Source organism: Artemia sp. Qi Xiang Cuo, chromosome 1 (assembly GCF_049724085.1).
Source record: "Artemia sp. Qi Xiang Cuo chromosome 1, ASM4972408v1, whole genome shotgun sequence".
In the NCBI taxonomy this organism is placed as follows: Eukaryota; Metazoa; Arthropoda; class Branchiopoda; order Anostraca; family Artemiidae; genus Artemia; species Artemia sp. Qi Xiang Cuo.
The window spans coordinates 71660295-71687228 of record NC_142794.1 but is presented as its reverse complement, the minus strand read 5'-3'; the positions used below and the strand labels follow the sequence as shown (position 1 = coordinate 71687228).

At 34.9% G+C, this 26934-nt stretch overlaps 1 protein-coding gene across 1 annotated transcript; it reads right to left on the bottom strand.

Annotated features, from left to right (window-relative positions):
- Positions 1–24954: 24954 nt before the first annotated feature.
- Positions 24955–25560, bottom strand: LOC148956680 (ATP-dependent DNA helicase PIF1-like). Its single transcript, XM_089091721.1, has one exon. It carries the CDS (start codon positions 25558–25560, stop codon positions 24955–24957), a length of 606 nt encoding a protein of 201 aa, XP_088947847.1.
- Positions 25561–26934: the final 1374 nt, after the last annotated feature.

Sequence of the window (26934 nt, the reverse complement as noted above, 5' to 3'; positions counted from 1 at the left end):
AAATCTATGCGGAGTGCACTCTTTTGCTACAGTTCCTTCCTATTATGTTTAAGCGGTAATTACTTGGCGAAAAAAAAAAAAAAAAAAAAAAAAACAAAACAAACTGTCGTCGTAATCCTGCACTTGATACAAATATGCACTTGAACGAGGCTTTCACTTTACCCATCTATCCGACTCCCTAGGACCAAACAGTATACCCGAACCATCAACCAAATAGAAATGTCCAAATCCATGCAAAGTCGTAATCAATTAATGTAAGCCGTTGTAAATTTACATGCAAAAGCACCTTAAATATAGCAAAATATTTCCAAGTAGAACCTTCCATTTAGGGCTCATCAGAAGAAATACCACCTGCCTTAATGGGTTTCGAGGCTTTACTTTCTTTACCCGGCACAGTGGAGCCTCTACCATAAGATCTATATGGTATCCCTATGTCAGGTAAAACTTGTGAAATACATGCATACTAGTCAAGCTATTAAAAATTACATACAAAAAGTGTTTCAATGTTTCCTTAATAAAATCCCAAAGGTCACTGAGCAGAGACAATTCTGGAACAAATGAAGACTGCTCGAGATGTGTCGTTTATTGGTATCTGTAACCAATTACAGATTTAAAGATCCTCAAGCTAGTTTAAAAACCATCAACAAATTCAAAACTCGAAAAAAGAAAAGCGAAAGAGAAATTATATTAAAATATCATTCAGTATTTCTTTACAATTCTTTGTATATTTACTTAAAAGTTCATGATACATAAGACTAAATTTTTTGAATTGCCAACTAATTTTTTTGGCAGAAAAACCTCTTGAGATCAGTTTTTCGCTCAGCTTTGTACATCTATTTTTAAAATCTGTGTAATTACTGCATATTTTTGCATACCTAAATAATTGGGCATAATAAGCTGAATAAGTGATATTTGAATGTATATTACTTTCAAGGAATGGAAAATTAATTACTTCAAAATTAAAATCATCCGTTTTATTATATATTTTAAAGACTAATTTATTATTATTTGAAATATTAATATTTAAATCTGAGAAATGGTCGGAGTGTCCCATCCCATAGCTAGGCTCCAGAATTAACTCTTGTGGATAAATAGTTTTTGAAATCTCAATAAACTCTGCACAATTTATTACTAAGAGATCGTCCAGATATCTTTTATTATTTGAAAGGTTATATTTTACATTGCTTGGGCTATTTCTATTTATCATATATTCGTATTCTAATTGAGTTAAAAACAGGTCCGCTATGAATGGACTCGCATTCTCACCCATAGGAATACCTACAGTTTGTTTATATAAATTCCCATTAAATCTTATAAATGTATTAAATAGAACAAATTCCAATAAATCACATACCATATCCAAGCTATAACATCTTGAATTAATAGCACTTCTAAAGAAATCCGTTCATTGGGCTTTTTTATTAAAAGCATCAATTTTCAAAAATCCGATATTAGACAAAAGAAAATATTTTTTAATGACCATTTTCAATTTTTCAAATACTAAATTAAGTGCAAAATTTGTATACAGGGTAGTAAAGTCAAATGAATCGACTCTTTTAGCTGAAATATTAGCCAAAGAATCTATCACTTGTAACGAGTTATTAACACTCCAATATGGGTTAAAGTTAGAAAATTTTTTAATTCCGGAGCAATATGCTTTAAATTTATTTCTAATTTCTGTTAATTATTTCTAATTAAAGATAGGTCAGTAGCTGCAATTCTGGTTGGACACCTTGCTGCCCCAGCAATAAAACGTGGTTTTGGTGGATTTTTTTCTGAAATTTTATCGTCCAATATAAGAAAGGAAACTTTTTATCATTATCATTTATTTTTTAATATTGAATTTCATCAAAATTCTTTCTTCTATATTTTCAATTAAACTATTCTCCTCTATATGGGACTTTTCGTATGTATTTGTTGTTTGTAACTCTTTTGATAAAATATCACAATAGTGTTTCTGACAAATTATGGCAAAATTATTGCTAGCTTTATCAACTGGTACAATTATAAATTCATTCTGTATATTAGCAATTGCTTGTTTCATATTGGCATTATAAAATATTGACTTTTTCACAGAATCTGTTGGATTAATTCTATACATACTATTTCTTACACTAGTCAAAATCAAATTTATCCAATTCTGAAATCTGTCTTTAGTAATTTTGTAATACCATTGAAATATTTTGTGATTCTTCAGAAACTCTCGACACTACTGGAGCTTTCTCATTTTTGTGCTATTTAGGTTTATGGAATAATGTCCGTGAAGAAGTCAACCACACCCAAAAATACCTGCAAAATATTGAAATAAGTTTCGAAAAGTGCTTCATCAAGAACAGGATTTTAAAGGTCTTTTTGAATGATAATAGAAATGGTCTTGTGGAAAAGGCAATGGAATTTGTAAAAGCTATTGGTGATGAGATGGATATTCCCCTAGTCAAACGAAAAAATATTAGAAGAAAGAAACTCATGCCCAGAGAAAAAGCTGCACACGAGCCTCTAACTTTGGAAGAAGAACTAAAAGTATCGATGTGCATTGACACGTTTCAACAAGAAATCAACACGCATTACCAAGGCATGGTAGAAATATCACTTCGGTTTGCTATCTTGGAGACCAGGAACTTGCTAAAGAGTTCAGAAACTGAAGTGCTAAAATTATTGGGCTGTCTAGTTGAGAACTATGAATAAATATCTTCAGGAGACAGGTTAAATGAAAACCCACGCATGCCGAGGTTTTTACAAGCGGCAAACGTTCCTGAAGAATGGCTCTGAAGTGGAGTTCTTCGAGACTATTGCAGTTTATTGTTAAATAAGAGCTTCCAGACTCTATTCCTAACCTAACTTTAGCATTAAGGTTTTATCTGACAACAGGTGCCCATATGGGGGGGGGGCAGAGGGGGGCTGCAGCCCCTTGGCTGAATGATGCTTTCTTATATTTTATATTTTTATTTTGAGATTTCTATTACACAGCATTGGAAGAGCCAATTAGACCAGCAAAGCCCCCCCCCCCCCTGAAATTCAGCTTATAGGTACCAATTGGCTGTAGCAAAATAGATAGATTTTGATAAGGCTATTTCTAAGTTTGCAAAAAAAAGTTAAAAAGAAGATGTTCTGAATGAAAACATGGGTTTTAAATACAGTACACTTTGTTAAATTCATGCAGATTAGAGCTATTCAAGTATTTCCTCTTAAAACGTTTGTATTAAAAGCCCCTGCCCATTTTAGCCTTACTTAGTTTAAGCCACGAATTAAAATAGCGTTGTTTGATATTGCAATAATAATGTTAATATGTATAAAAGTGTTGTATTTTGATGAAATTTATGTAAGCTGTTTACATTAAAGTGTTTACATACCGATGTTATACAGCACGAAATTTACTTTTCCCGTCACTCCTTAATGTAAACACTTCAAATAGCTTTTTTTAATTATATATTTCAACCATAAACAAATATGACTCAGCAATTTTTAAATGTTTGTTGGGGGGGGGGCGGGGTGACAAGTTGAAAGTCCGCCCCGGGTGTCACAAGACCTTGCTACGCCACTGTCAATATCACTTACCTTTTTTGATGAGTTTTAACCTACAACAGATTGTTTGATTTTCTCGAAAATTAAAGTTCTTCTCAAAATTTTGCCAATATTTCTAGTGCAGTCGTAAAAATTGTTGCCATCTGCAATTTTGAAAAACTTGCCAAAAAATATGAAATGACACCAGATGAAGTCATAATAAGTTAGCTTTGCCCCCCCCCCTTCTCACGACCCATTTCTATCCGAAAATTAAAAATATATTGTGGAAGGATGTGAGACGAATTGTATATGTAAATGTTAAGGTTGAAATAAGTTCTTTAAAACACTGTATGTTATAAGGTATGACATTTAACGGTAGCCAAAGACCACGGTGGATGTTGTCTGTAAGTCTTAGAAGCAGGGAAAAGAGGGTATTTGTGCCCCATGACGAAAATATCTTTATAATTTTCCTGTTATTGCCTTTGCTTTTAATATTATAAAAAAATACACAGCTGTCCTCTGTCAGTTTTGTGTTATTGGAAAACTGCCTGTATAAAACTGAGTAATGCAGAATTTTATGTGAAAAAAAAATGAGTTAAAACAAGTCTAGGTTTCATAAGTAGGCTTTTCCCAAAATAATAGCATATGCTAACTGTTCAACACTATGATGTCATATCTTCCCCCGAAAATTCCCGAATTCTTGCGGTATTCTCGATTTTATCCTTCCTGTAAAAAGATATGACGTTACAAGAATTTAAGCTGTTAAGAAGTAGCTATCAAACCAGTAAAAAAGTAAGAACAACAGGTAATTCGGGAAAGTGCAAAAATTTTTTTATGTAGATTGTCCTGAATTAAACTTATAGGGATCGATCAACTAAAATAAAAAAAAAATATTGAAAAATAAGTTGTCATCTTTGTAATCAGTCTCGAATTGCTTAGTGTTTTGATGTCGGACCATCTTCATAAAGTTAACTGATTTAATTTTGAAAAAATGAAAATAAGCGTTTTTGATAATTGTTCTATTCAAGGCGATTCAATTTCAGCGACTCATGCGACTCAAGGCGATCAAGTTTCTACAATGACTGAAATACACAAAGAATCTATCTGTGATACAGTATCTACAATTAGAAGAGAAGCTCGGGGTAAAGAGGGTATAAGCCGAAAAGATATTTGGTGCCGTTTAGGAGAGAGGAAAGCAGTAATGATAAAGGGGAAGACATTTAAAGGAACCTCTAAATTACGACATGATGCTAAAAAAATGGACTTGAAAAATGACTATTCAGGTCAGATGGACAAAAAGACCACTATTCTGTCAAAAATTGAAAAAATGGTTGGAAGTAAGCAGGTTGATTCGTTCGAAAAACTTGACAAAGAGATTGTAATAATTGCTGAAAGTCTATCCATGATTTATATGTTACCAGAAGTAAAGAAAATATTGAAATTACGAAAAGCAATCACGGATCTTATACGACATACAAACTCACTTGCGGAAAAATTAAAAACTTACCAGAGCCGAGTTGGGATAAGAGATTTAAAAGGAATCATATCCAGCTTTAATTTTCAAGTGGCGAAATTAAGTTCAACCGTAGCCAAATTGGAAAAAGATGTCGAGAAGATGCAAAAAGTAACAAAATGTGCAGAAACAAAAAACTTGTTTCAATCCGAGGAAATGCTGACTGAAACTAAAGAGGTTGATGATGTTTCAATTCAAAAATCACCTACAGATAATTTGGTGCAGTGTGGTAAAAAGCTATGCTCAAGAAAAGAGTCTTCTTCTAATCTAAGTTGTGATTTACGCCAAAATGACTGGTTTTTTGTTTCGAATTTTTACTGAAACCGTACAAAGAAACGGTTCAGTAGGACCAATCTTCTTCTGAAAGACTATGAAGTTCGAGTTGAGCCTAGTTTGGACTACCCTGGGTCAGTTGCGTTAGGTTACGCTAGGTTACAATTGGTTAGGATAGGTTACGATAGGCTACGTAAGGTTAAGTTAGGTTACGTTAGGTTATGTTAGGCTATGTTAGGATATGTTACGTTAGGTTAGGTTACGTTAGGCTACGTTAGGTTACGTTAGTCTACGTTAGGTAACGTTAGCTTAGGCTATGTCAGGATAGGTTACGCTAAATTATGTTACGTTAGGTTAGCCTAGTGCTATTACACTTGTAGCACTTATCAGTGCTATTTTTGTCGTTGGTTTCTTAGTGTATTTTATAGGTTCCTGTTTCGAAAATTATGGTTTGATATGTTTAGTTATGCTGTATTGCGGTTTGACTTGTCGGTACTATTTTTGTCATTGGTTTCTTTGTACATTTCTGAGCTTCCTTGTTAGAAAGTTATACTTTGATATTGGGTTATGCAGTCTCATTGCTTGACTTATCAGAGCTAATTTGTTATTGGTTTCTTTGTCTATTTTGAAGGTGTCTGAATTGAAAATTATGGTTTGATATGTTTATTTGCGCTGTATTGTGGTTTGACTTGTCTCTGCTAGTGTTGTCGTGGGTTTCTTGGTATATTTCGAAAGTGACTTTTTTGAAAGTTATGGTTTATGTGTTTATTTATGCTATAATGGGGTTTGACTTGTCTCGAATGTGCCTTGTTTGGAATTTGTATTTTGACGTTTTTAGTTGTAGTGTTTTAATGTTTGTCTTGTCTGCACCAGCTTTGTCAATAGTTTTTTTGTCTATTTTGAAGGTGTATTTTTTGAAAGTTATGATTTGATATATTAATTTATGATATATAGTGGTTTTACTGGTCTTAGCTATTTTTGTCAGTGATTTCTTTGTCTTTTTACAAGGTGCCTTGTTTGAAAATTGTATTTTGATATGTTTAGTCATGATGTTTTAATGATTGTCTTGTCTGCACCAGATTTGTCAATGGTTTCTTTGCCTATTTTAAAGGTGTTTTTTTTAAAGTTACTGTTTCATATATTAATTTATGCTATATAGTGGTTTTACTTGTCTTTGCTATTTTGTCAGTGGTTTCTTTGTCTATTAAGGTGCTGTTTTGAAAGTTATGGTTTGAACTTTTTAGTTATACTGTTTCAATGTTTGATTTATCTGTGCTAGGTTTTTCGATGGTTTATTTGTCTTTTCATGTGGTACCTTTATAAAACTTATGCTTTGATATTCGTAGTAACGTTGTTTTATTGTTAGACTTATCTGCGCCAGCTTTGTATGTGTCTTTTTTGTCTGTTTCGAAGGTGCCTTATTTTTGAATTATGTTTTAATAGGTTTAATTATGCTGTTTTATGGATTGACTCGTCTGTGCTACTTTCGGCAATGATTTCTTAGTGTATTTCGAAGGCGTCTTGTTTGAAAGTTATGCTTTGATATTCTTAGATGTGTTATTTTATTGTTTGACTTGTCTGAGTTAGCTTTGTCTATTTTTATGCTTATTTCATTCTATTTCTATTGTTTTATGTTTTTATTGTATGAGTTTTTATATTTAGCTATGCTGTTTCGGGGTTCAACTTGTAGTTGATATTTTGTCATTCGTTTCTTTGTACACTTAGAGAATAAGGCAGCTAAGTAAGTTAAATATGGCACAATATCCCAGAAAAATGAATTTTCCAAAGATGCTTATAGTGTTTTAACTTTACTTACTTGGTTTGTTCTTTACTTAGTTCTAGCTATCCATACAACCAAGATACTAAGGAAACATACATAATCCCCATTTATAAAGAACTATATCGATGCTTTATGTGTGCTCAATAAAGAATCTTTCTGTATAATTTTCTAATCAACTTTCAGCATATATCCTAATCATCTAATCAACTTTCTGTATATAAACTTTCTGCATATATCTTTCTCGGGACCACTTCACACTGGGGTTGAAAGAACGGTTTAAACTTCACCAGAATCTGATGTCTCATCCTAGCATTTTTGTCCCTTCGAAGATTGTATCTATTGATCCCGAAACTATGAAGTTGTAGCTTGATTCACATGAGTATATTCTTTCTGAGCCAAACTGATTGAAGCAAGAACTTGAGCTTTGGTGCTGCAAAAAAGGCCTTCTTCGATTGTATCTTCTCTTTAGGAATGCAACTCCGCCTTTTTTTCCAAATATTTTTCCTCTTTTGGCTGTCCTTGTAACGTTGCCTATTAATACTGCTACTCCGGAAAAAAATCTTCTCTACACTTAGAAGGCTAATAACCTGGTGAAAAAATATGATGGAACATGAAAGGCCGAGTAGTTTAGCCTTGCTTGCCATCCATATACACATGTCCACCACAAGAAAGCCACAGATGTTTTTAAAGGGAGGGACGTCGTCGTTTAGGTTTCGTCTTATAGGTACTTAGCTTTAAATTTATTTCTAATTTCTCCTAAAATTAAAGATAGGTCAGTAGCCGCACTTCTGGTTGGACACCTTGCTGCCCCAGCAATAAAACGTGGTTTTGGTGGATGTTTATGAAATTTTATCGTCCAATATAAGAAAGGAAACTTTTTATTTTTATCATTTATTTTAATGTTGAATTTTTTCAAAATTCTTTCTTATATATTCTCAATTAAACTCTTATCCTCTATATGAGCCTTTTCGCAAGTATTTGTTGTTTGTAACTCTCTTTATAAAATATCAAAAAAGAATTTCTGACAAATTACAGCAAAATTATTGCTAGCTTTATCAACTGGTACAATTATAAATTCATTCTGTAAATTTAATATTGCTTGTTTCATATTGGCATTATAAAACATTGATTTTTTCACATAATCTGTTGAATTAATTCTATACATGCCATTTCTTACACAAATCAAAATCAAATTTATCCAATTCTGAAATCTGTCTTTAGTAATTTAGTAATACCATTGAAATATTTTGTGATTCTTCAGAAACTCTCGACACTACTGGAGCCGCTCAAACTTCGTTGACTTCGATGTGGGATTTCTCATTTTTGTGCTTTTTATGTTTATGGAATAGTGGCCTTGAAGAAGGCAAGCACACCCGAAACTACCTGCAAAATATTGAAATAAGTTCCGAAAAGATCTTAATCAAAATCAAGAGTTTAAACGCCTTTTTGAAAGATAATAGAGATGGTCTTGCGGAAAAGGCAATGGAATTTGTAAAAGCTATTGGTGATGAGATGGATATTCCCCTAGTCAAACGAAAAAATATTAGAAGAAAGAAACTCATGCCCAGAGAAAAAGCTGCACACGAGCCTCTAACTTTGGAAGAAGAACTAAAAGTATCGATGTGCATTGACACGTTTCAACAAGAAATCAACACGCATTGCCAAGGCATGGTAGAAATATCACTTCGGTTTGCTATCTTGGAGACCAGGAACTTGCTAAAGAGTTCAGAAACTGAAGTGCTAAAATTATTGGGCTGTCTAGTTGAGAACTATGAATAAATATCTTCAGGAGACAGGTTAAATGAAAACCCACGCATGCCGAGGTTTTTACAAGCGGCAAACGTTCCTGAAGAATGGCTCTGAAGTGGAGTTCTTCGAGACTATTGCAGTTTGTAGTTAAATATGAGCTTCCAGACTCTGTTCCTAACCTAACTTTAGCATTAAGGTTTTATCTGACAACAGGTGCCCATATGGGGGGGGGGCAGAGGGGGCTGCAGCCCCCATGGCTGAATGATGCTTTCTTATATTTTATATTTTTATTTTGAGATTTGTATTATACAGCTCTGGAAGTGCCAATTAGACCAGCAAAGCCCCCCCCCTGAAATTCAGCTTATAGGCGCCAATTGGCTGACATAATGTGTCTCTGTTGCTTCGTGCATGAGGAATTTTTCTAAATTCAAGTTTGTTAAAGGTTATTTCAGATCTACTATGCGCCAAGCTTGACTATCGAGCTTAGCCATACTATCTATCGTAAACAGTGTAGCGCAATAGATAGATTTTGATAAGGCTATTTCTAAGTTTGCAAAAAAAAAGTTGAAAAGAAGATGTTCTGAATGAAAACATGGGTTTTAAATACAGTACACTTTGTTAAATTCATGCAGATTAGAGCTATTCAAGTATTTCCTCTTAAAACGTTTGTATTAAAAGCCCCTGCCCATTTTAGCCTTACTTAGTTTAAGCCACGAATTAAAATAGCGTTGTTTGATATTGCAATAATAATGTTAATATGTATAAAAGTGTTGTATTTTGATGAAATTTATGTAAGCTGTTTACATTAAAGTGTTTACATACCGATGTTATACAGCACGAAATTTACTTTTTCCCGTCACTCCTTAATGTAATTAAATAAAAAAAAACAAGTTTTTTAAACTGAAAGTAAGGAACGACGTTAAAACTTAAAACGAACAGAAATTATTCCGTATATGAAGGGGGCTGTCCCCTCCTCAACGCCTCGCTCTGTACGCTAATGTTTTTTTATTGTTTAAAAAAATAGAGTTGTGAGAAAGTCAAACTTCAGCGTAAAAAGCGAGGCGTTGAAGAGGGGACAGCCCCTTTCATATACGGAATAATTTCTGTTCGTTTTAAGTTTTAACGTCGTTCCTTACTTTCAGTTAAAAAAATTTGTTTTTTTTTATTTAATTTTTGAACGTTTTTGAATTAATGCAGGTTTTGATTTTGTCTCACCGTACATGAATAATTAAAACAAAATTTGCATATTATATTTGGTTAAATGGCTTTCTCGAAACTTGTTTAATTTTATTTACGAACGTTTTTATTAGTAATAAATATACGTAACCTAGAATTAACTTACGTAACGAACTTCTATATTCATAAATTTTTAACACGTATATTAGGGGGTTCGCCCCCTAGTCAATACTCTGCTCTTTAAACTATAGTTCGAATTTTTTTTCCAGTTCTTTAAAAATAACCTCTTAATCACAATCAGTTGATCAGTTGAAAAACTTGTTTTTTTTATTTAATTCCTGATCTTTTTCTTTAATAATGCTGGGAAATCAGGCTCCCCCTTCATCGCAATGTCCCTTCCCCCCTGGAGACTTCCTTCCTGGACAGATCCTTCCATATAGCCCCCGGCCCTCGCCTTCCCCACCTACCAGAAAAAAATCTCCTCTGAAAAAGTCTGTATACTTCCCAATAACCAATACTATATGTTAACATTGAGTAAAGTTCATAACTTTCAGCCCTCCCCCTGGGGACTTTGGAAGATCAAGTCATCCTAAAAGACATTTTTATCATATTTTCGACCATGCTGAACAAAATGGCTATCTCAAAATTTTGATTGGGTGATTGTGGGAAAAAAATTAGCATGGGAGGGGGCCTAGTGGCCCTCTATTTTTTTTGGTCACTTAAAAAGAGCACTAGAACTTTAAATTTCCGTTCCAATGAGCCCTACTACGATGTTTTAGGACAACTGGGTTGATACAATTACCCCTGGGAAAAAAAAAAAAAAAAAAACAAACAAACAAATAAACAAATAAAAACGCAACCGTGATCTTTCTTCTGTCAAAAAATGGAAAATTCCACATTTTTGTAGATAGGAGCTTGAAACCACTACAGTTGGGTTCTCTAACACGCTGAATCTGATGGCGTGATTTTCATTAAGGCTCTATAATTTTTAGGTGGTCTTTCCCCCTTTTTTCGAAAATCAGCCAAATTTTCTCAGGCACGAATCTTTTCATGGGTATGACTAAACTTTATGAAACTTATATATTTAAAATCAGCATTAAAATTTGATTCTTTTGATGTATCTATTGGTATCAAAATCTCGTTTTTTAGAGTTTCGGTTACCATTGAGCCGGGTCGCTCCTTACTTACAGTTCGTTACCACGAACTGTTTGAACACTTCAAATAGCTTTTTTTAATTCTATATTTCAACCATAAACAAATATGACTCAGCAATTTTTAAATGTTTGTTGGGGGGGGGGGGGTGACAAGTTGAAAAATCGCCCCGGGTGTCAAAAGACCTTGCTACGCCACTGTCAATATCACTTACCTTTTTTGATGAGTTTTAACCTTTATTCGAAAATAAGGCAGTGTTTTTCTAATTCGTAGCTTTTGGTACACTTTGGTTTTGGTTTTCGTAGCTTTAGGTTACTTTTTAATAAATTTAACACATTTAAAATAACTATAAAAAGCCGATTCTTTGATATAAACGAGACTAAAAAAAACACAACTCAAATAAAATTCTCAAATTTGGAAAACCCTACTTTACGGGGAGAGAGGGTTTTTTCCAGGGGGGGGGGGTTACCTTACGGATTGTATCTTTCGCGGGAGGTATTTTCCGTGGGGTACTCTTTGAGGGTCAATTTTCCACAAGGGCCGGATTTTACAGGGGGTATTTTCCACGGTGGTGTTTTCCGGAGGCGTATTTTCCGCAGGGGTTTTATCCCGTGGGAAGGGCAATATTTTCCAAGGTGGAATAATTTCAGGGGGGGGGTAAATGTCTAGAACCAGTTTAACAGCCTCTTAAGGAAATGACGAAATGGCGTAAATATTCATTACTATTTTGGGGCCCTAATCCCCATTTTAGAGAATTTCCTTATGACCAGACAAAGTTAAGACATTCAAAACTGTGACACTGCGCCAAAAATCGTAAAATCAGAGCTCATCAAGATGGGTTCAAAGCAGTTACAAATGCCACTATAATATATCGTTTCAAAATTGAAAGATAAGAGCACAACTATAAGAGGTTAGAACTAAAATAAGATTCTGGCCTTTGACATGAAAGCTGAAAAAAAGGTATGTTGGTATTTACAAAAGTTTTTATCAAAACTCCTGTTTTTGAAGTTCTGGCTACTATTCGCACGAATCTCTCATTACTTGTTCTTTACAACAGATTGTTTGATTTTCTCGAAAATTAAAGTTCTTCTCAAAATTTTGCCAATATTTCTAGTGCGGTCGTAAAAATTGTTGCCATCTGCAATTTTGAAAAACTTGCCAAAAAATAGAAATGACACCAGATGAAGTCATAATAAGTTAGCTTTGACCCCCCCCCCCTTCTCACCACCCATTTCTATCCGAAAATTAAAAATATATTGTGGAAGGCTGTGAGACGAATTGTATATGTAAATGTTAAGGTTGAAATAAGTTCTTTAAAACACTGTATGTTATAAGGTATGACATTTAACGGTAGCCAAAGACCACGGTGGATGTTGTCTGTAAGTCTTAGAAGCAGGGAAAAGAGGGTATTTGTGCCCCATGACGAAAATATCTTTATAATTTTCCTGTTATTGCCTTTGCTTTTAATATTATAAAAAAATACACAGCTGTCCTCTGTCAGTTTTGTGTTATTGGAAAACTGCCTGTATAAAACTGAGTAATGAGGAATTTTATGTGAAAAAAAAATGAGTTAAAACAAGTCTAGGTTTCATAAGTAGGCTTTTCCCAAAATAATAGCATATGCTAACAGTTATCTCTGTGATGTCATTGAAATTTCCAACACTATGATGTCATATCTTCCCCCGAAAATTCCCGAATTCTTGCGGTATTCTTGATTTTGTCCTTCCTGTAAAAAGATATGAGACTTATCTCTCCTTCTTTTTTTCCAAATATTTTTCCTCTTTTGGCTGTCCTTGTAACGTTGCCTATTAATACTGCTACTCCGGAAAAAAAAAAAAATCTTCTCTACACTTAGAAGGCTAATAACCTGGTGAAAAAATATGATGGAACATGAAAGGCCGAGTAGTTTAGCCTTGCTTGCCATCCATATACAAATGTCCACCACAAGAAAGCCACAGATGTTTTTAAAGGGAGGGACATCGTCGTTTAGGTTTCGTCTTATAGGTACTTAGTTTACTTTCCGAAACATTTTGTTCGGCTCTGTAAATATATAATCTTGTGTATACAAATGCTTATACACTCGGTTTTCTAAATATGTTATTGCAAAAAAAAAAATACACCAGTTAGAACAAAGATAAAGAAGTTAAAAATACTAAAGTATGCTTAATGGATGTGTCTTCGTTCACAAGAGCTGGATCGACTTTCTCTACGGTCGACCATAAGACTAAGTACACGGGAAAATTTTATTTTCATGACTTCTTCACTCCCCTGAGCAAAAGTCCTGGATAAGGTCTTTTGTATGTACATAAGCACTTTGCACATTAGTAAAACACTTTAATAGTGGTTACTTGTATTCGTAACTTTGGGCCGCGCTGTGAACTATTAACGAATCAAAAAAAGCTAGTTTTAGAAATAGATTAAAATTTATGTAAGAATAATAGGCCCGTTTTTTAGCACTAAGATCTTACATCTAAGATCTTACATCTTTCTGCAAAGATTATCGTTTTTCAACTCATCTTTGATCTAAGATCTTACAGCTCGCTCATGTTGGCAAAATACGTGAAAGACGCCATCTTTCTGCCATATAGAACAATGATGAGAGAACTTTGATGATCTACTCATCATTGTTCTCAGACCGCTGAACAGAGCAGAATGATGAAGGACGTTTGCACAAAAACGACCAATGATGTAAGATCTTTGTTCAAAGATTTCAATTTTAAGCGTTTTCTGACAAAAGATGTAAGATCTTAGCACATTGATGAGTGAAAAAACAGGCCTAATGTACACACATTGTATTATTTCGTAGCAATTTTTTTCTCTCGAGTTATCTCTATTTTTTTTTTTTTTTTTTTTTTTTTTTTTAGGGTTTCGTTTTTGTGATGTTAGTGAGGAAAATTCTATTGCGACAGCATTGTTAAAATTAATACCAGTTCATATATTCAATTCTTCATTTATTAAATCTTAAGATTACCATGATTAATAAAACCAGGCTAGTTTTAAAGGGTTTGTCCTGCTTGAGTTATTTTGCACCCCATCTTATGTGTTCAACCAAAAATAGGTTCTTGGGACGAACTGGAGTAGCTAGTCCCTTGGAAAGACCCAGAAAAGCAAAATAATGCCTAGGTTTGATTTAATTAGGAATCTCATATTAGCAATCGTACATCATGAGTTTCAGTTTAAATTCAGCTAATAAACAGGTACTTTAAGTTTTGGGTGCCTCTCTAACTCAGCTTAAAGCTTGATCAGCTTCAAAAGGATCTAAGTTTGTAAACTTTTAATTCTTATAGTCAATAACTATTTTGGTCAAGGAATTAAATCAAACATAAATAGGCAAGTTTATCCAGTCCCAACAGTAGATTGACTGCACTTGAGAGTGCTGATAGACATGCGATTATTTAATAATAACTAATTAAAAAAAACTTTCCGAAAAATAAGTTTTTCAAAGAAAAGTAAAGGCCATTTTAAACTTAAGCTCAGCAGATACAAATGAACAAATAGATCTTAAAGCGAGTAATGCTTGGATTGAATATGAAAATCAAGCTTAAAACGAAAAAGAAAAATTTTCCTATTGAAGTATAACTGAAACTTAAAACGAACAGAAATTAAATAAATAATCAATGCAAACAAACATACAATAGATATTAAAGTAAATTAATAAATAAATCTTAAACGAGTAAAACTTAAATTGAATATACAAATCAAGCTTAAATCGAACAGAAATCACTACAAACAAGAGTTTGGATATGACCCCCTTCCCTCACCGTAAAAGTATAAAACCTACTGCGTCATTGGCGCTTTACTGAAAACTATATGCGCCTTGAACAGTCTTGGAAAGTGTAAACAACATCAAATTGAATATTTGATGTATAATGATATTAATTGTTGAAAGATCCATCAGTTCAAAAATTTATTTCACTGTAATTGTATTTTTATTTTCAATGCTGTAAGAACAGGAAAAGAAAATTTTTTTTTCCGGAGTAGCAGTATTAATAGGCAACGTTACAAGGACAGCCAAATGAGGAAAAATATTTGGAAAAAAAGGCGGAGTTGCATTCCTAAAGAGGATACAATCGAAGAAGGCCTTTTTTGCAGCACCAAAGCTCAAGTTCTTGCTTCAAACAGTTTGGCTCAGAAAGAATATACTCATGTGAATCAAGGAAAGACTACAACTTTATAGTTTTGGGATCAATAGATACAATCTTCGAAGGGACAAGAATGCTAGGATGAGACATCAGATCCTGGTGAAGTTTAAACCGTTCTTTCAACCCCAGTGTGAAGTGGTCTGGAGAAAGATATATGCAGATTATTCAAATAAATGGAAGAGAGAGAGAGAGACAAGTAAGAGAGAAAGAGAGGATAGCTAGAGAGCAGACAGAAGAGAATATTAGAATAGATAAAGAAAGAAAGGAAGAGGCTGAAAGAGTAGCCAAAGAAAAAAGGAGGAGGAAGATAGAGAAGAAAGAGAAAGAGATAGAGTAGCCAAAGAAAAAAAGGAGGAGAAAGACTGAGAGGAAAGAAAACACACAATGGAAATGATTGCAGGGAGAAATTCCCAAGAACCTCAGAAATTGTCTACAATAGAGGTAATGCAGGCAATAAACCTTCAACCAATGAAAGAAAATGAAGATGTACATTTATACATATAAAATTTTGAAAAAAACGGCGGAATTAAGCGGATTGCCGAGAGAAAAGTGGGTGACAAGAATACAGCCCCTCCTTAACTACAAAGCACAAATTGTATATAAAGCATTACCAATGCACTACTCAAAAGATTTTGAAAGACTAAAACAAGCCATTTTTGAAAAGTTTCAAATCACCCCCGAGCACTTTCAAAGGAGGTTTAGAAGCGAAAGAAAATGAGACAACAAAACTTATAATGAATTCGGGTGCAAATTGAAAGATATGTGTTTAAAATGGCTAGAGTTAGAAAATTATAGAATGTTAGAAGACCCGGAAGAGATAAAGGAAAAATTGAAGGAAGTGAAAGATAAAACAGTAATGTAACAATCAGAGGCAACGCTATAGCGTTGCCTATAGTAAAGGCCATACGGCTCCAATGTTTTATTATTAATATTTATTTATTAATTTTTTTCCCAGAGGCACTTCATATAGAAGGGGTCGTCGTATAAACTTTAAAGGGGGATCATTCGATTGGAGATCAAGAGCTAGTGCCCTTTTTAATAGTCGAAAATGATTGGAGGGCAACTAGCCCTCCCCCCCCCCAAGCCCACCATTCCTCCAAACACATCCAATCAAAATTTTGAGATAGCCATTTTGTTCAGCATATTTTATTTCCAAATAGAAAATATATTTTTTAGGAGGAAACTCCCCCACAACCCTCAGGGCAATGGTTTTAAGTTATACCCTGGGGGCATCTAAGGTTTTTATAGAAGGCGTTGTTGTAGAAACTTAAAAAAGGCTCATTCAATTGGAAATTCAAAAAGCTAGTGCCCTTTTTAATCGTCAAATGTGATTGGAGGGCACCTAGGCCCCCCCATCGCCTATTATTCCCCCAAACACATCCAATCAAAATTTTGAGATAGCCATTTTGTTCAGCGTGGTTGATTTCAAGATAGTAAATATATTTTGGAGGAGGACAATCCCCCACACCCCTCAGGGCAAGGGTTTTAAGTTATGCCCTGGGGGCGTATAAGGTTTTTATAGAAGGCGTTGTCGTAGAAACTTCAAAACAGGCTCATTCTATTGGAAATTCAAAAAGCTAGCACCCTTTTTAATAATCGAAAGTGATTGGAATGTAACTAGCCCCCTCCCCCCCCCCACGCCCATCATTTCCCCAAACACATCCAATGAAAATTTTGAGATAGCCATTTTGTTCAGCATAGTTGATATCCAGATAGAAACTACGTTTTTGTGGAGGACACTCCCCCATAACCCTCAGAGCCAGGGTTTTAAGTTATGCCCTGGGGGCATATAAGGTTTTTATAGATGGCGTTGTCGTAGAAACTTCAAAACAGGCTCAATCGATTGGAAATTAAAGGGCTAGTACCCTTTTTAATAGTCGAAAATGGTTGGAGGGCAACTCTCCCCCCACTCCCATCATTCCCCCAAACAAATCCAAACAAAATTTTGAAATAGCCGTTTTGTTCAGCATAGTTGATTTCCAGATTGAAAATATATTTTGAGGAGGATACTCCTCCACAACCCTCAGGGCAAGGGTTTTAAGTTATGCCCTGGGGGCATATAAGGTTTTTATAGAAGGCGTTGTCGTAGAAACTTCAAAACAGGCTCATTCGATTGGAAATTCAAAGGGATAGTGCCCTTTTTAATAGTCGAAAGTGATTGGAGGGCAACTAGCCCCCCCACGCCCATCATTCCCCCAAACACATCAAATCAAAATTTTGAGATAGCCATTTTGTTTAGCGTAGTTTATTTTCACACAGAAAATATGTTTTTGAGGAAGACAATCCCCCACAACCCTCAGGGCACGGGTTTTAATTTGTGCCCTGGGGGCATATAAGGTTTTTATAGAAGGCGTTGTCATAGAAACTTCAAAGATGGCTCATTCGATTGGAAATTCAAAGGGATAGTACCCTTTTTAGTAGTCAAATGCGATTGGAGGGCAACTAGCCCCCCCACGCCCATCATTCCCCCAAACACATCCAATCAAAATTTTGAGATAGCTATTTTGTTCAGCGTAGTTGATATCCAGATAGAAAATATATTTTTGAGGAGGACAATCCCCCAAAACCCTCAGGGCAAGGGTTTTAAGTTATGCCCTGGGGGCATATAAGGTTTTTATAGAAGGAGTTGTCGTAGAAACTTCAAAAAAGGCTCATTCAATTAGAATTTCAAAGGGCTAGTGCCTTTTTTAATAGTCGAAAGTGATGTTATTTGGGCAATTTTCTTCAGCGTAGTTGATTTCCATATAGAAAATATATTTTTGAGGAGGAAACTCCCCCACAACCCTCAGGACAAGAGTTTTAAGTTATGCCCTTGGGGCATATAAGGTTTTTTATAGAAAGCGTTGTCGTAGAAACTTCAAACCAGGCTCATTCGATTGGAAATTGAAAGGGCTAGTGCCGTTTTCAATAGTCGAAAGTGATTTGAGGGAAACTAGCCCCCCCACACCCATCATTTCCCCAAACACATCCAATCAAAATTTTGAGAGAGCCGTTTTGTTCAGCGTAGTTGATTTCAAGATAGAAAACATGTTTTTAAGGAGGACACTCCCCCAAAACCCTCAGGACAAGGGTTTTAAGTTATGCCCTGGGGGCATATAAGGTTTTTATAGAAGGCGTTGTCGTAGAAACTTCAAAAAAGGTTCATTCGATTAGAAATTCAAAGGGCTAGTGCCCTTTTTAATAGTCGAAGGTTATTGTAGGGCATCTAGCCCCCCCCACGCCCATCATTCCCCCTAAGACATTCAATCAAAATTTTGAGATAGTCGTTTTGTTCAGCATAGTTGATTTCCAAATAGAAAATAGGTTTTTGAGGAGGACAATCAGCCAAAACCCTTTGGACAAGGGTTTTAAGTTATGCCCTGGGGGTATATAAGGTTTTTATAGAAGGCGTTGTAAAAACTTCAAAAAAGGCTCATTCGATTGTAAATTCAAAGGGCTAGTGCTCTTTTTAATAGTCGAAAGTGATTGGATGGCAACTAGCCCCCCCCCCCCGCCCTTCGCCCATCATTCCCCCAAACACATCCAATCAAAATTTCGAGATAGCCATTTTGTTCAGCATAGTTGATTTTCACATAGAAATTATGTTTTTGAGGAGGACACTCCCCCACAAACCTCAAGGCAAGGGTTTTAAGTTATACCCTGGGGACATATAAGGTGTTTATAGAAGGCGGTGTCGTAGAAACTTCGAAAAAGGCTCATTCGATTGGAAATTCCGAGGGCTAGTACTCTTTGTAATAGTCGACAGTGATTTGAGGGCAACTAACCCCCCTCTCACGCCCCCTTTTTCCCCAAACAAATCCAATCAAAATTTTAAGACAGCCATTATATTAAACGTAGTTTTAAGTTCTGGAAATTAGGTCTTTGAGGACTACAACTCCCCCAAAGCCCTCAGGGCTAGGGTTGTAATTTAAGGATACTTCATATTGTTTCTTATGGAAGGGATGCTCGTATAAACTTTAGAGAGGGCTCATTTGATTGAAAATTGAAAGTTCTTGTTAACTTTTTAAGAGTCAAAAGAGATTGAAGGGCAACTAGCCCCTCTCCCTCCTCCTCGGCCTAAACGCATCAGACCAAAATTTTGATATAAACGTTTTGTTAAAATAGTTCAAAATTCTAATAACAAAAATCTCCAGTGTCGACACAGCCCACCAGGGCCCGGGGGTAGGCGTTGTACGTTATGCCTTTGGGGCATGTAAACAATCAAACAATCATTAAATAAAAAATCAATGCAAACAAATATACAATAGGTATTTATGTAAATTAATAAATAAATTGAGTTTTTTAAAATAATTTTCTTATGTTACTAAGTTTTAAACAATGGAAAACTAAAGGTCATAAAGGCAATAAGGTTTCGATGTTTTATTATTTTTTATTTGTGCATTAAGATTAGTGAAAAAAGGGCCACAAACGGGAAGGTTTTGCACAACCAGCCCCGTCTACCCACCCTTTAGTATGAAACCCGACCCCCTAATAACCTGCCATTTGTATTGCAAATGTGATGATAGCCTTATATAGTGCTTGTTAATTTTTATCTCTTTTGTGAAGTTATTTTAGTTTTTTTTAATTATTTGTTGTCTGTTACTAAGTTTTAGACAATAGAAAACAAAAGGTCAAAAAGACCATAAGGCTTTAATGTTTTATTGGGTCTTTTTCTAAAAACTCCTCATTTTGTTCTGTACAGCCAGCCCTGCCCGCCCACCCCTTAGCATTAAACCAGACGCCCTGATATCCTCTCATTTCCAATGGAAATGGGAGGATAGGTCTGTCCAACCCCGTAATATCCTCGCATTTGCAGCGTAAATGGGAGGATAGCTCTATATACTGTTTGTGAAGGGTTATCTCTTGTGTAAAGTTATTTTAGTTTTTTAGATTAATTTTCTTTTACTAATATTACTAAGTTTTAAACAATAGAAAACTAAAGGTGATAAGGGCAATAAGGTTTCAATGTTTTATTGTTTTTTTGTTGTGCACTAAGATTAGTGAAAACAAGGCCACCAACGGGAAGGTTGTGCACAGCCAGCCCCGTCCGCCCACCCCTTAGTATTAAACCCGACCTCCTAATATCCTCCCATTTGTAGCGCAAATGTGAGGATAGCCTTATATAGCGCGTTTTAATTGTTATCTCTTTTGTAAAGTTATTTTAGTTTTTTTAATTAATTTTTTTCTGTTAGTAAGTTTTAGACAATAGAAAACAAAAGGTCAAAAAGACCATAAGGCTTTAATGTTTTCTTGGGTCTTTCTCTAAAAACTCCTGATTTTGTTGTGTACAGCCAGGCCTGGCCCCCCACCCCCCAGTATTAAACCCGATGTCCTGATATCCTCTCATTTCCAATGCAAATGGGAGGATAGGTCTGCCCAACCCCGTAATATCCTCGCTTTTGCAGCGCAAATGGCAGCATAGCTCTATATACTGCTCGTGAATGGTTATCTCTTGTGTAAAATTATTTTAGTTTTTTAGGTTAATTTTCTTATGTTACTAAGTTTTAGACAATAGAAAACTAAAGGTCATAAGGGCAATAAGGTTTTGATGTTTTATTGGTTTTTAGTTGTGCACTAAGATTAGTGAAAACAGGGCCACCAACGAGAATTTTGTGTACAGCCAGCCCCGTCCGCACACCCGCTAGCATTTAATCTGACCCCCTCCTCCCATTTGCAGCGCAAATTGGAGGATAGGTTTATGCACTGCAACGATTATATAATTCTTTCTAGATACTAAAAGAATTTTTTCTGTTTTAGATTTTGTTTCCATATAAAACCATTTCCTATCTGCCATAAAAGAATTTATAATTCGTTGTTTTATTGCTTTTTTAGTGGTGAACTAATATCAGTGAAAACAAGACCACTAACGATAAGATTTTTAACTTTCAGTCCTGTACGCCCACCCCTTTGTATTAAACCCGACCCCCTTCTCTCATTTGTTGCGCAAATGGGAGGATTGCTCTACATACTGCTTGTTAATGGTTACCTCTTTTATAAAGCTATTTTAGTTTTTTTTTTTTTTTAAATTACTTTTTTCTGTTAATACGTCTTTGACAATAGTAAACCAAAGGTCATAAAGACCACAATACTTTAATGTTTTATTGGGCCTTTTTGTAAAAGATCCTCATTTTTTTGTAGACAGCCAGCCCCGCCCGTCCAACCCTTAGCGTTAAATCTGATCCCCTAATATCCTTCCATTTGCAGCGCAATTCGGAGGATAGGTTTATATACTGCAACAATTATACAATTTTTTCTAGATACTAAAAGAATTTTTTTCTGTTTGTAGATTTTGCTTCCATATAAAAGGATATCCTTATTGCCATAAAGGCAATAAGGTTTCTATGTTGTATTGTTTTTAGTTTTGTAATAAGATCAGTAAGAACAGCGCCACGAGTCGGAAGGTTTTGCACATCCAAAGTTATTGGGTCTACTTATAAGAACTCCTCTTTTTAAAAAACAGCTCATTTGACTAGCACTCACGAACGTTTTGGAGAGAAAAAATTTTTGAGAGGGCACCCCCCCCCCCCCTTACACCTTTTTTCTTCATGAATCTCAAAGCACTGAGATTCTTGAAAACAGTGCTCTAATGTAAAGGTTTTACACAGCCAACCCTGTCCGCCCCATAACATCAAACCCGACCCCTTAATATCCTCCCACTTACAGCGCATATAAATATGTGTCTGTGTGTAGCACAGCTTTGTAGGCTCCTTGTCCATGGGTATCACCTACCTGAGTTTGTTTAACTGATTCATATCCTTTTCACCCATACAATTGAGGTAGCTAGGTTTCAATATTGGTGTATAAATTCATTATGATGTTTTTGAATATGAATTAGAAACATAATTTATTTAAATCAAAATCTAGCTTATTATAAAACTTTATAGAGTTGATATTTTGCATATGCCATATTACAGCCATATTTGAAAGAACCAAAGAAAGAGTATTTGAAAGAAGAGGACTAAATGTACACATAAAAGAAGTTTTTGTTTGTCATTCTCCTGTTGAAAGGGTTTCCTCTACTCACAGAAAATCCTTTTATACAGAGGCAAAATCTACAAACAAAAAAAGTTCTTTCAGTATTTACTCTAACACTAATTTTTCAAATTTCATTTGCAAGTTTCAAATAAGAAAACAGGTAGACTGAGATCTTTCATCTATTTTTACTTCACCAAAGAATATATAACAGCAATAACAGAAGAAGTATCATAACAGAAAGTTAGACATTTCACAAAATTCTGTGAAAAATATTGTAAATAAAAAATGGATGTAACTCTAAACTTTACCGAAATAAAATGTAAAAACATTAGATTTTAGAGTAAATTACAAAATAAATGAACTTGACAGAAATTTGTATGTGGTATTTTTTCAAAATGTTATTCCTTTCCATGAAGGACATTAGCTAGGCTAAAGGCTATAAGTGGTATGCTTCCTTTAAAATGTTACTCCTTTCAAAGAATAACATTAACTAGGCTACAGGCAAAAATATATATGAAAAAAAATCTAAAATTTATAAGTCATATAATTCCTTCACAATGTTATTCCTTCCAAGACTGCATGTAAATAAGATTCATGTTTCTAGCTATCTGAAGTTCCCTTTCGTATCGCGTTATTTTTAACCCCTAAACAAACTATTCTCATGTCACTTGCTGCTTGTCTTGCTATGATTGATTAGAATGACAAAATAATGAAATCAGTATAATTGACAAGCATCCAACTATGCAATATATTACAAACTGGAAAGTATAAAAATAAATATATTCCTCTCCTGTCAAGTTGTCTTCTTGTGAAAAAGAATCCTTTGTATTAAGTCTATAAGAATTGACAGTAATTTTTCTAAAGTATAGATATTCAGTATAAATATTGAATTTATACAAAGGCTATCAAGAATAAGATACATGGTCGGGGAAATAACATTTATTACAATTGTAAGATTTAGATATTTGAAACCTCTCGCTTGTGGTGTGCTTCGAAGGAATGCAATTTTGTAGTGAATGGTAAAAGTAGCTTTCCAATATTTACGATCGTTCATAGAATTACACCCTCTGGATAGCCTGAGATAAGAGGATCTGAGTTTTAATTGCTTTATGGACAGCATTTAAAAATGTGAAAGTGCTTTCTATTTTACCTTAATCATAAAAATGGGTAAATTAGTGTAATCTTAAACCATGGGGTAGTCAGATTCATGAGTATGTATCTTAAACTACGTGGTAATCGATCTAATCCAATCTGTATGGTAATTCAATCTTTGAAGTATCCGTATCGTTTTGACTCCACACGACGTAAGCATTACAGCTATGCCAGCGTTCCTGGAATCCTTTTCAGCAAACGGAGAAATAGCCACTCTCAACCTTAAGAGCGGTTGAACCACTTATCGGCAATCATGAAATATTTACAACACTTTTTTTTAACTTTCTTTCGAACGTTATGTAGTTCTTGTTTTCCTAAGATCTCTAGTAATTTATTTTTTGCCCTAGTCTAGTCTAATCTGTAGTAACTAATCTAATACATAATATCGATTTTTAGGAATACTTTTCAAGAATGAGAAAAGTCATATCTGATAGGTCATCAGCATCCGTATGGTTTTGATTTCTTACAATCGAATCATTGCAGATGCACCAGCGTCCCTCAAGTGCTCGTCTGTACACAAAGTAATGGCCACAATCAAAAGTTGTACCAACGTGAATTGTGGCAGCAATAATCTTGTACATTTGTGTTGACTTAGAAAATTCGTTGTAACTTTTGCCTGTAATATTACACTCATCCGTGGTTTCAATACAAATTAAGTCCACATCGATCTCTATGATCTTTCTACAGTTTTTGTGCATCATTCCGCTTCGATCCAAATTTATTGCAAGGAACTGGCTTGTTTTCGGTAAATACTGTTCAGTGTCAGATTGTGTTGATAGGGACATTTTTTGCCCACTAGGTGTGGGTTTAATACTCTATGAAACGTAATGTCCGTGCTATCAAGTTCTTCTTCCCACGCAGGTGCATCTGGGTTAAGATCCCCTGGAACTGGAAAGTAGCAAACTTTTACATCTGGGAATGTGTCCCCAATTTGAGTTCAATGACAGCTCTCACACACCCAAAACTTTTGATTCTTGAAATGGAATTTCTCACTTAGTGCACGGTCATTGATTACTGGATTTGCCATGGTGTTCTCATAGTCAATTCTTTCAAATAGAGCCTCCCAGAATTCACATAATGACTGCTGCTTTTGCTCTGAAAAACCGTATTGACTTGGAAGTAATATCAAATGTATCTTGGTTGATTCCTTCTCTTGAAGAGATGACAATGCAAAACGTTCAATTTCTTTTGAAACTGGGCCTTTCAAATGAGAAACCATGTCAAACAGTACTTCATGCATGCTAAGGAGACACTGAACAGCCGAGTTTGCATAATACGAAACGTTGTCAAGATTATTTAGCCCTTTCCTGCTTCCTCCAATTCCTGACTTGTAAAGGCCATTTAAACTGTCTTGGTTTTTAGCACGTTTAGGAGACAACACTTCTTTAACACTTATTCTTATGTCACTGTTTTTATGCTCTTGGATTCTTACACTTGTTTTTCCGTGTTTCTGGGGTCTTCCAAGTGTTGTCTCTTTGCAAACCAATGGTTGTTTAGGTTTGTCAAAAACACAGATATTTGGTCTGTATTTACTTCTTAGACTGTTATTTTCTGTGATCGCCTCACGGTCGCCAAAATTTTTTTTTATCCAATTCTATGAGATATAATCCAGCACTACTTGTTACTCTTGACAAGGCAACATAAATCCTTCCTGGTCCAAAACATCTGTTTCCAGCATCAACTATAGCACACTCTAAGCTAAGGCCTTGTGACTTATGGATCGTAATAGCAAAAGCTAGTTGCAGTGGAAACTGTCTTTTAGTGTAATAAATTTTTTTTAACACTTCAAATTTCATAGGTTCACGGGCTATTTCAAACATGTTTTTTTTACCGGCAAATTGTACCGTAATGCTACCAATTTCACCACTTGGTAGACTTTTAAATCCTTTGACATATCCCATTGACCCATTAACTAATCCCTTGTCAACAGCAATATTTCTTTGGAGCATAAATTTTGCCCCAGTGCACAACACCAGATTCTTTGATGCACCACCCGTAAGTTTAATGTCATCTTCAAAACGAGTGACATTCTTCTCTGCTTCTTCCTCAATTCGCTTATCTTTAACGACTGAGGAAAGTTGATCAATTGCAATTAGAGTCACTAAATTTGAGCTGCTTTTTTGTAAAAATATTGTATTCACTAGTTTACAATCATCATTTGTGGGCATAAGAATAGCAGGATACTTTCTTTCATTAACCAGTCTTAGATATAAATCTTAAACATCTTCATGGGCAGCTCTTAAGTACTTACCAAAGTTTCTTGCATCGGGATTATGAAGTTGGGTCTTTTCACACTTTCCAACTCGAATTTTTGCTACAGTTTCTCCGTACACTTTGTCTGTTTTTTGTCTCATGTTGATAGTCAGTTCATCATAATCAAACTCCTTCCATAGGTCAAATATACCAATGGAACCGATACGATTTCGAATTTCAAGACGCGTCAGACAAGCATATTGTGGATTTGCTAAAACTGGTCGTAGTTGAAGAAGATCACCGAAGAGAACACAGTTACTATTTCCCATTGAAAGATTGGTTGACATAATCTCTGTAAGACGCAAGTGAATATACATCATCATTAATGACTAAACCATGCTTATCTAGTCATTGATAAACAGACGTGTTCGCGACAATGTTTTCCACAGTGTAAGTAACTGTTCAGATGAGAGAGAATTATATGATGCCATTGTCTGCTTGTCCACTGACAAACTTATACATCGATGTATTGTTACACCTTTTATGCTGCTAGCTGCAAGTCCTGTTGGGGCCATAACGACCACTGGGCAGATTTCTTGTCTAAATTGGTTACAAAGCATTCTTTGAGTAACATCAATGACTCTTGATTTTCCCGTTCCGTCAAATCCTGAAACGAACATTTTGAGTGATCTCTGAGTATTTTCACCATAGATGATAGCCAAGACTTTGTCAACTGTTCTTCTTTGATCAATATTCAGTGATTTGTAGTCTGATTGTAACTGATCTATTGTGTCAAACTCCAAAATCTGTATGTTTGCTGCTGTCAGGTCCTCCATTGCATCAGCAGCTCTGTCAATCACTTATCCTTGTATTTCGTTATCGGAATCATCTATTTCTTTAAAAATGGTAGTCTCATTGTCAATTTCATTTTGATCAATTACTTTAGCTCTCTCTCGGGCTTTTTCTTCAAATTCCTCGTCAATTTTGAAATTTGACACCAGTTTTTGGTCAAAGTTAATCAATTCTAGATATTTCAAACTTCAATACAGTATGTTTCAAATGTGATTAGGCAACTAACTATAATTTCCTTACTGTTCTCCATGGTTTCAAAGGGTTGAGGGGTATGGTATAATAAAGTTCATTCCTCTCGTCAGATTCAAGCTGATTAATTTTTTTCTGCCTAATGATGTATAGTTTGTGGATTCACTTTCTTAAGTAGAATGATCTATTTCTTAGTCTCATAATCTCATCCCTTCCTTGTTTTTCGCGTTGATACCAACTAAGTAGTTAATATAAATTGATATTTTCCAAACTGTCATGTCTATTTGTATACACATCAGATACCAAGC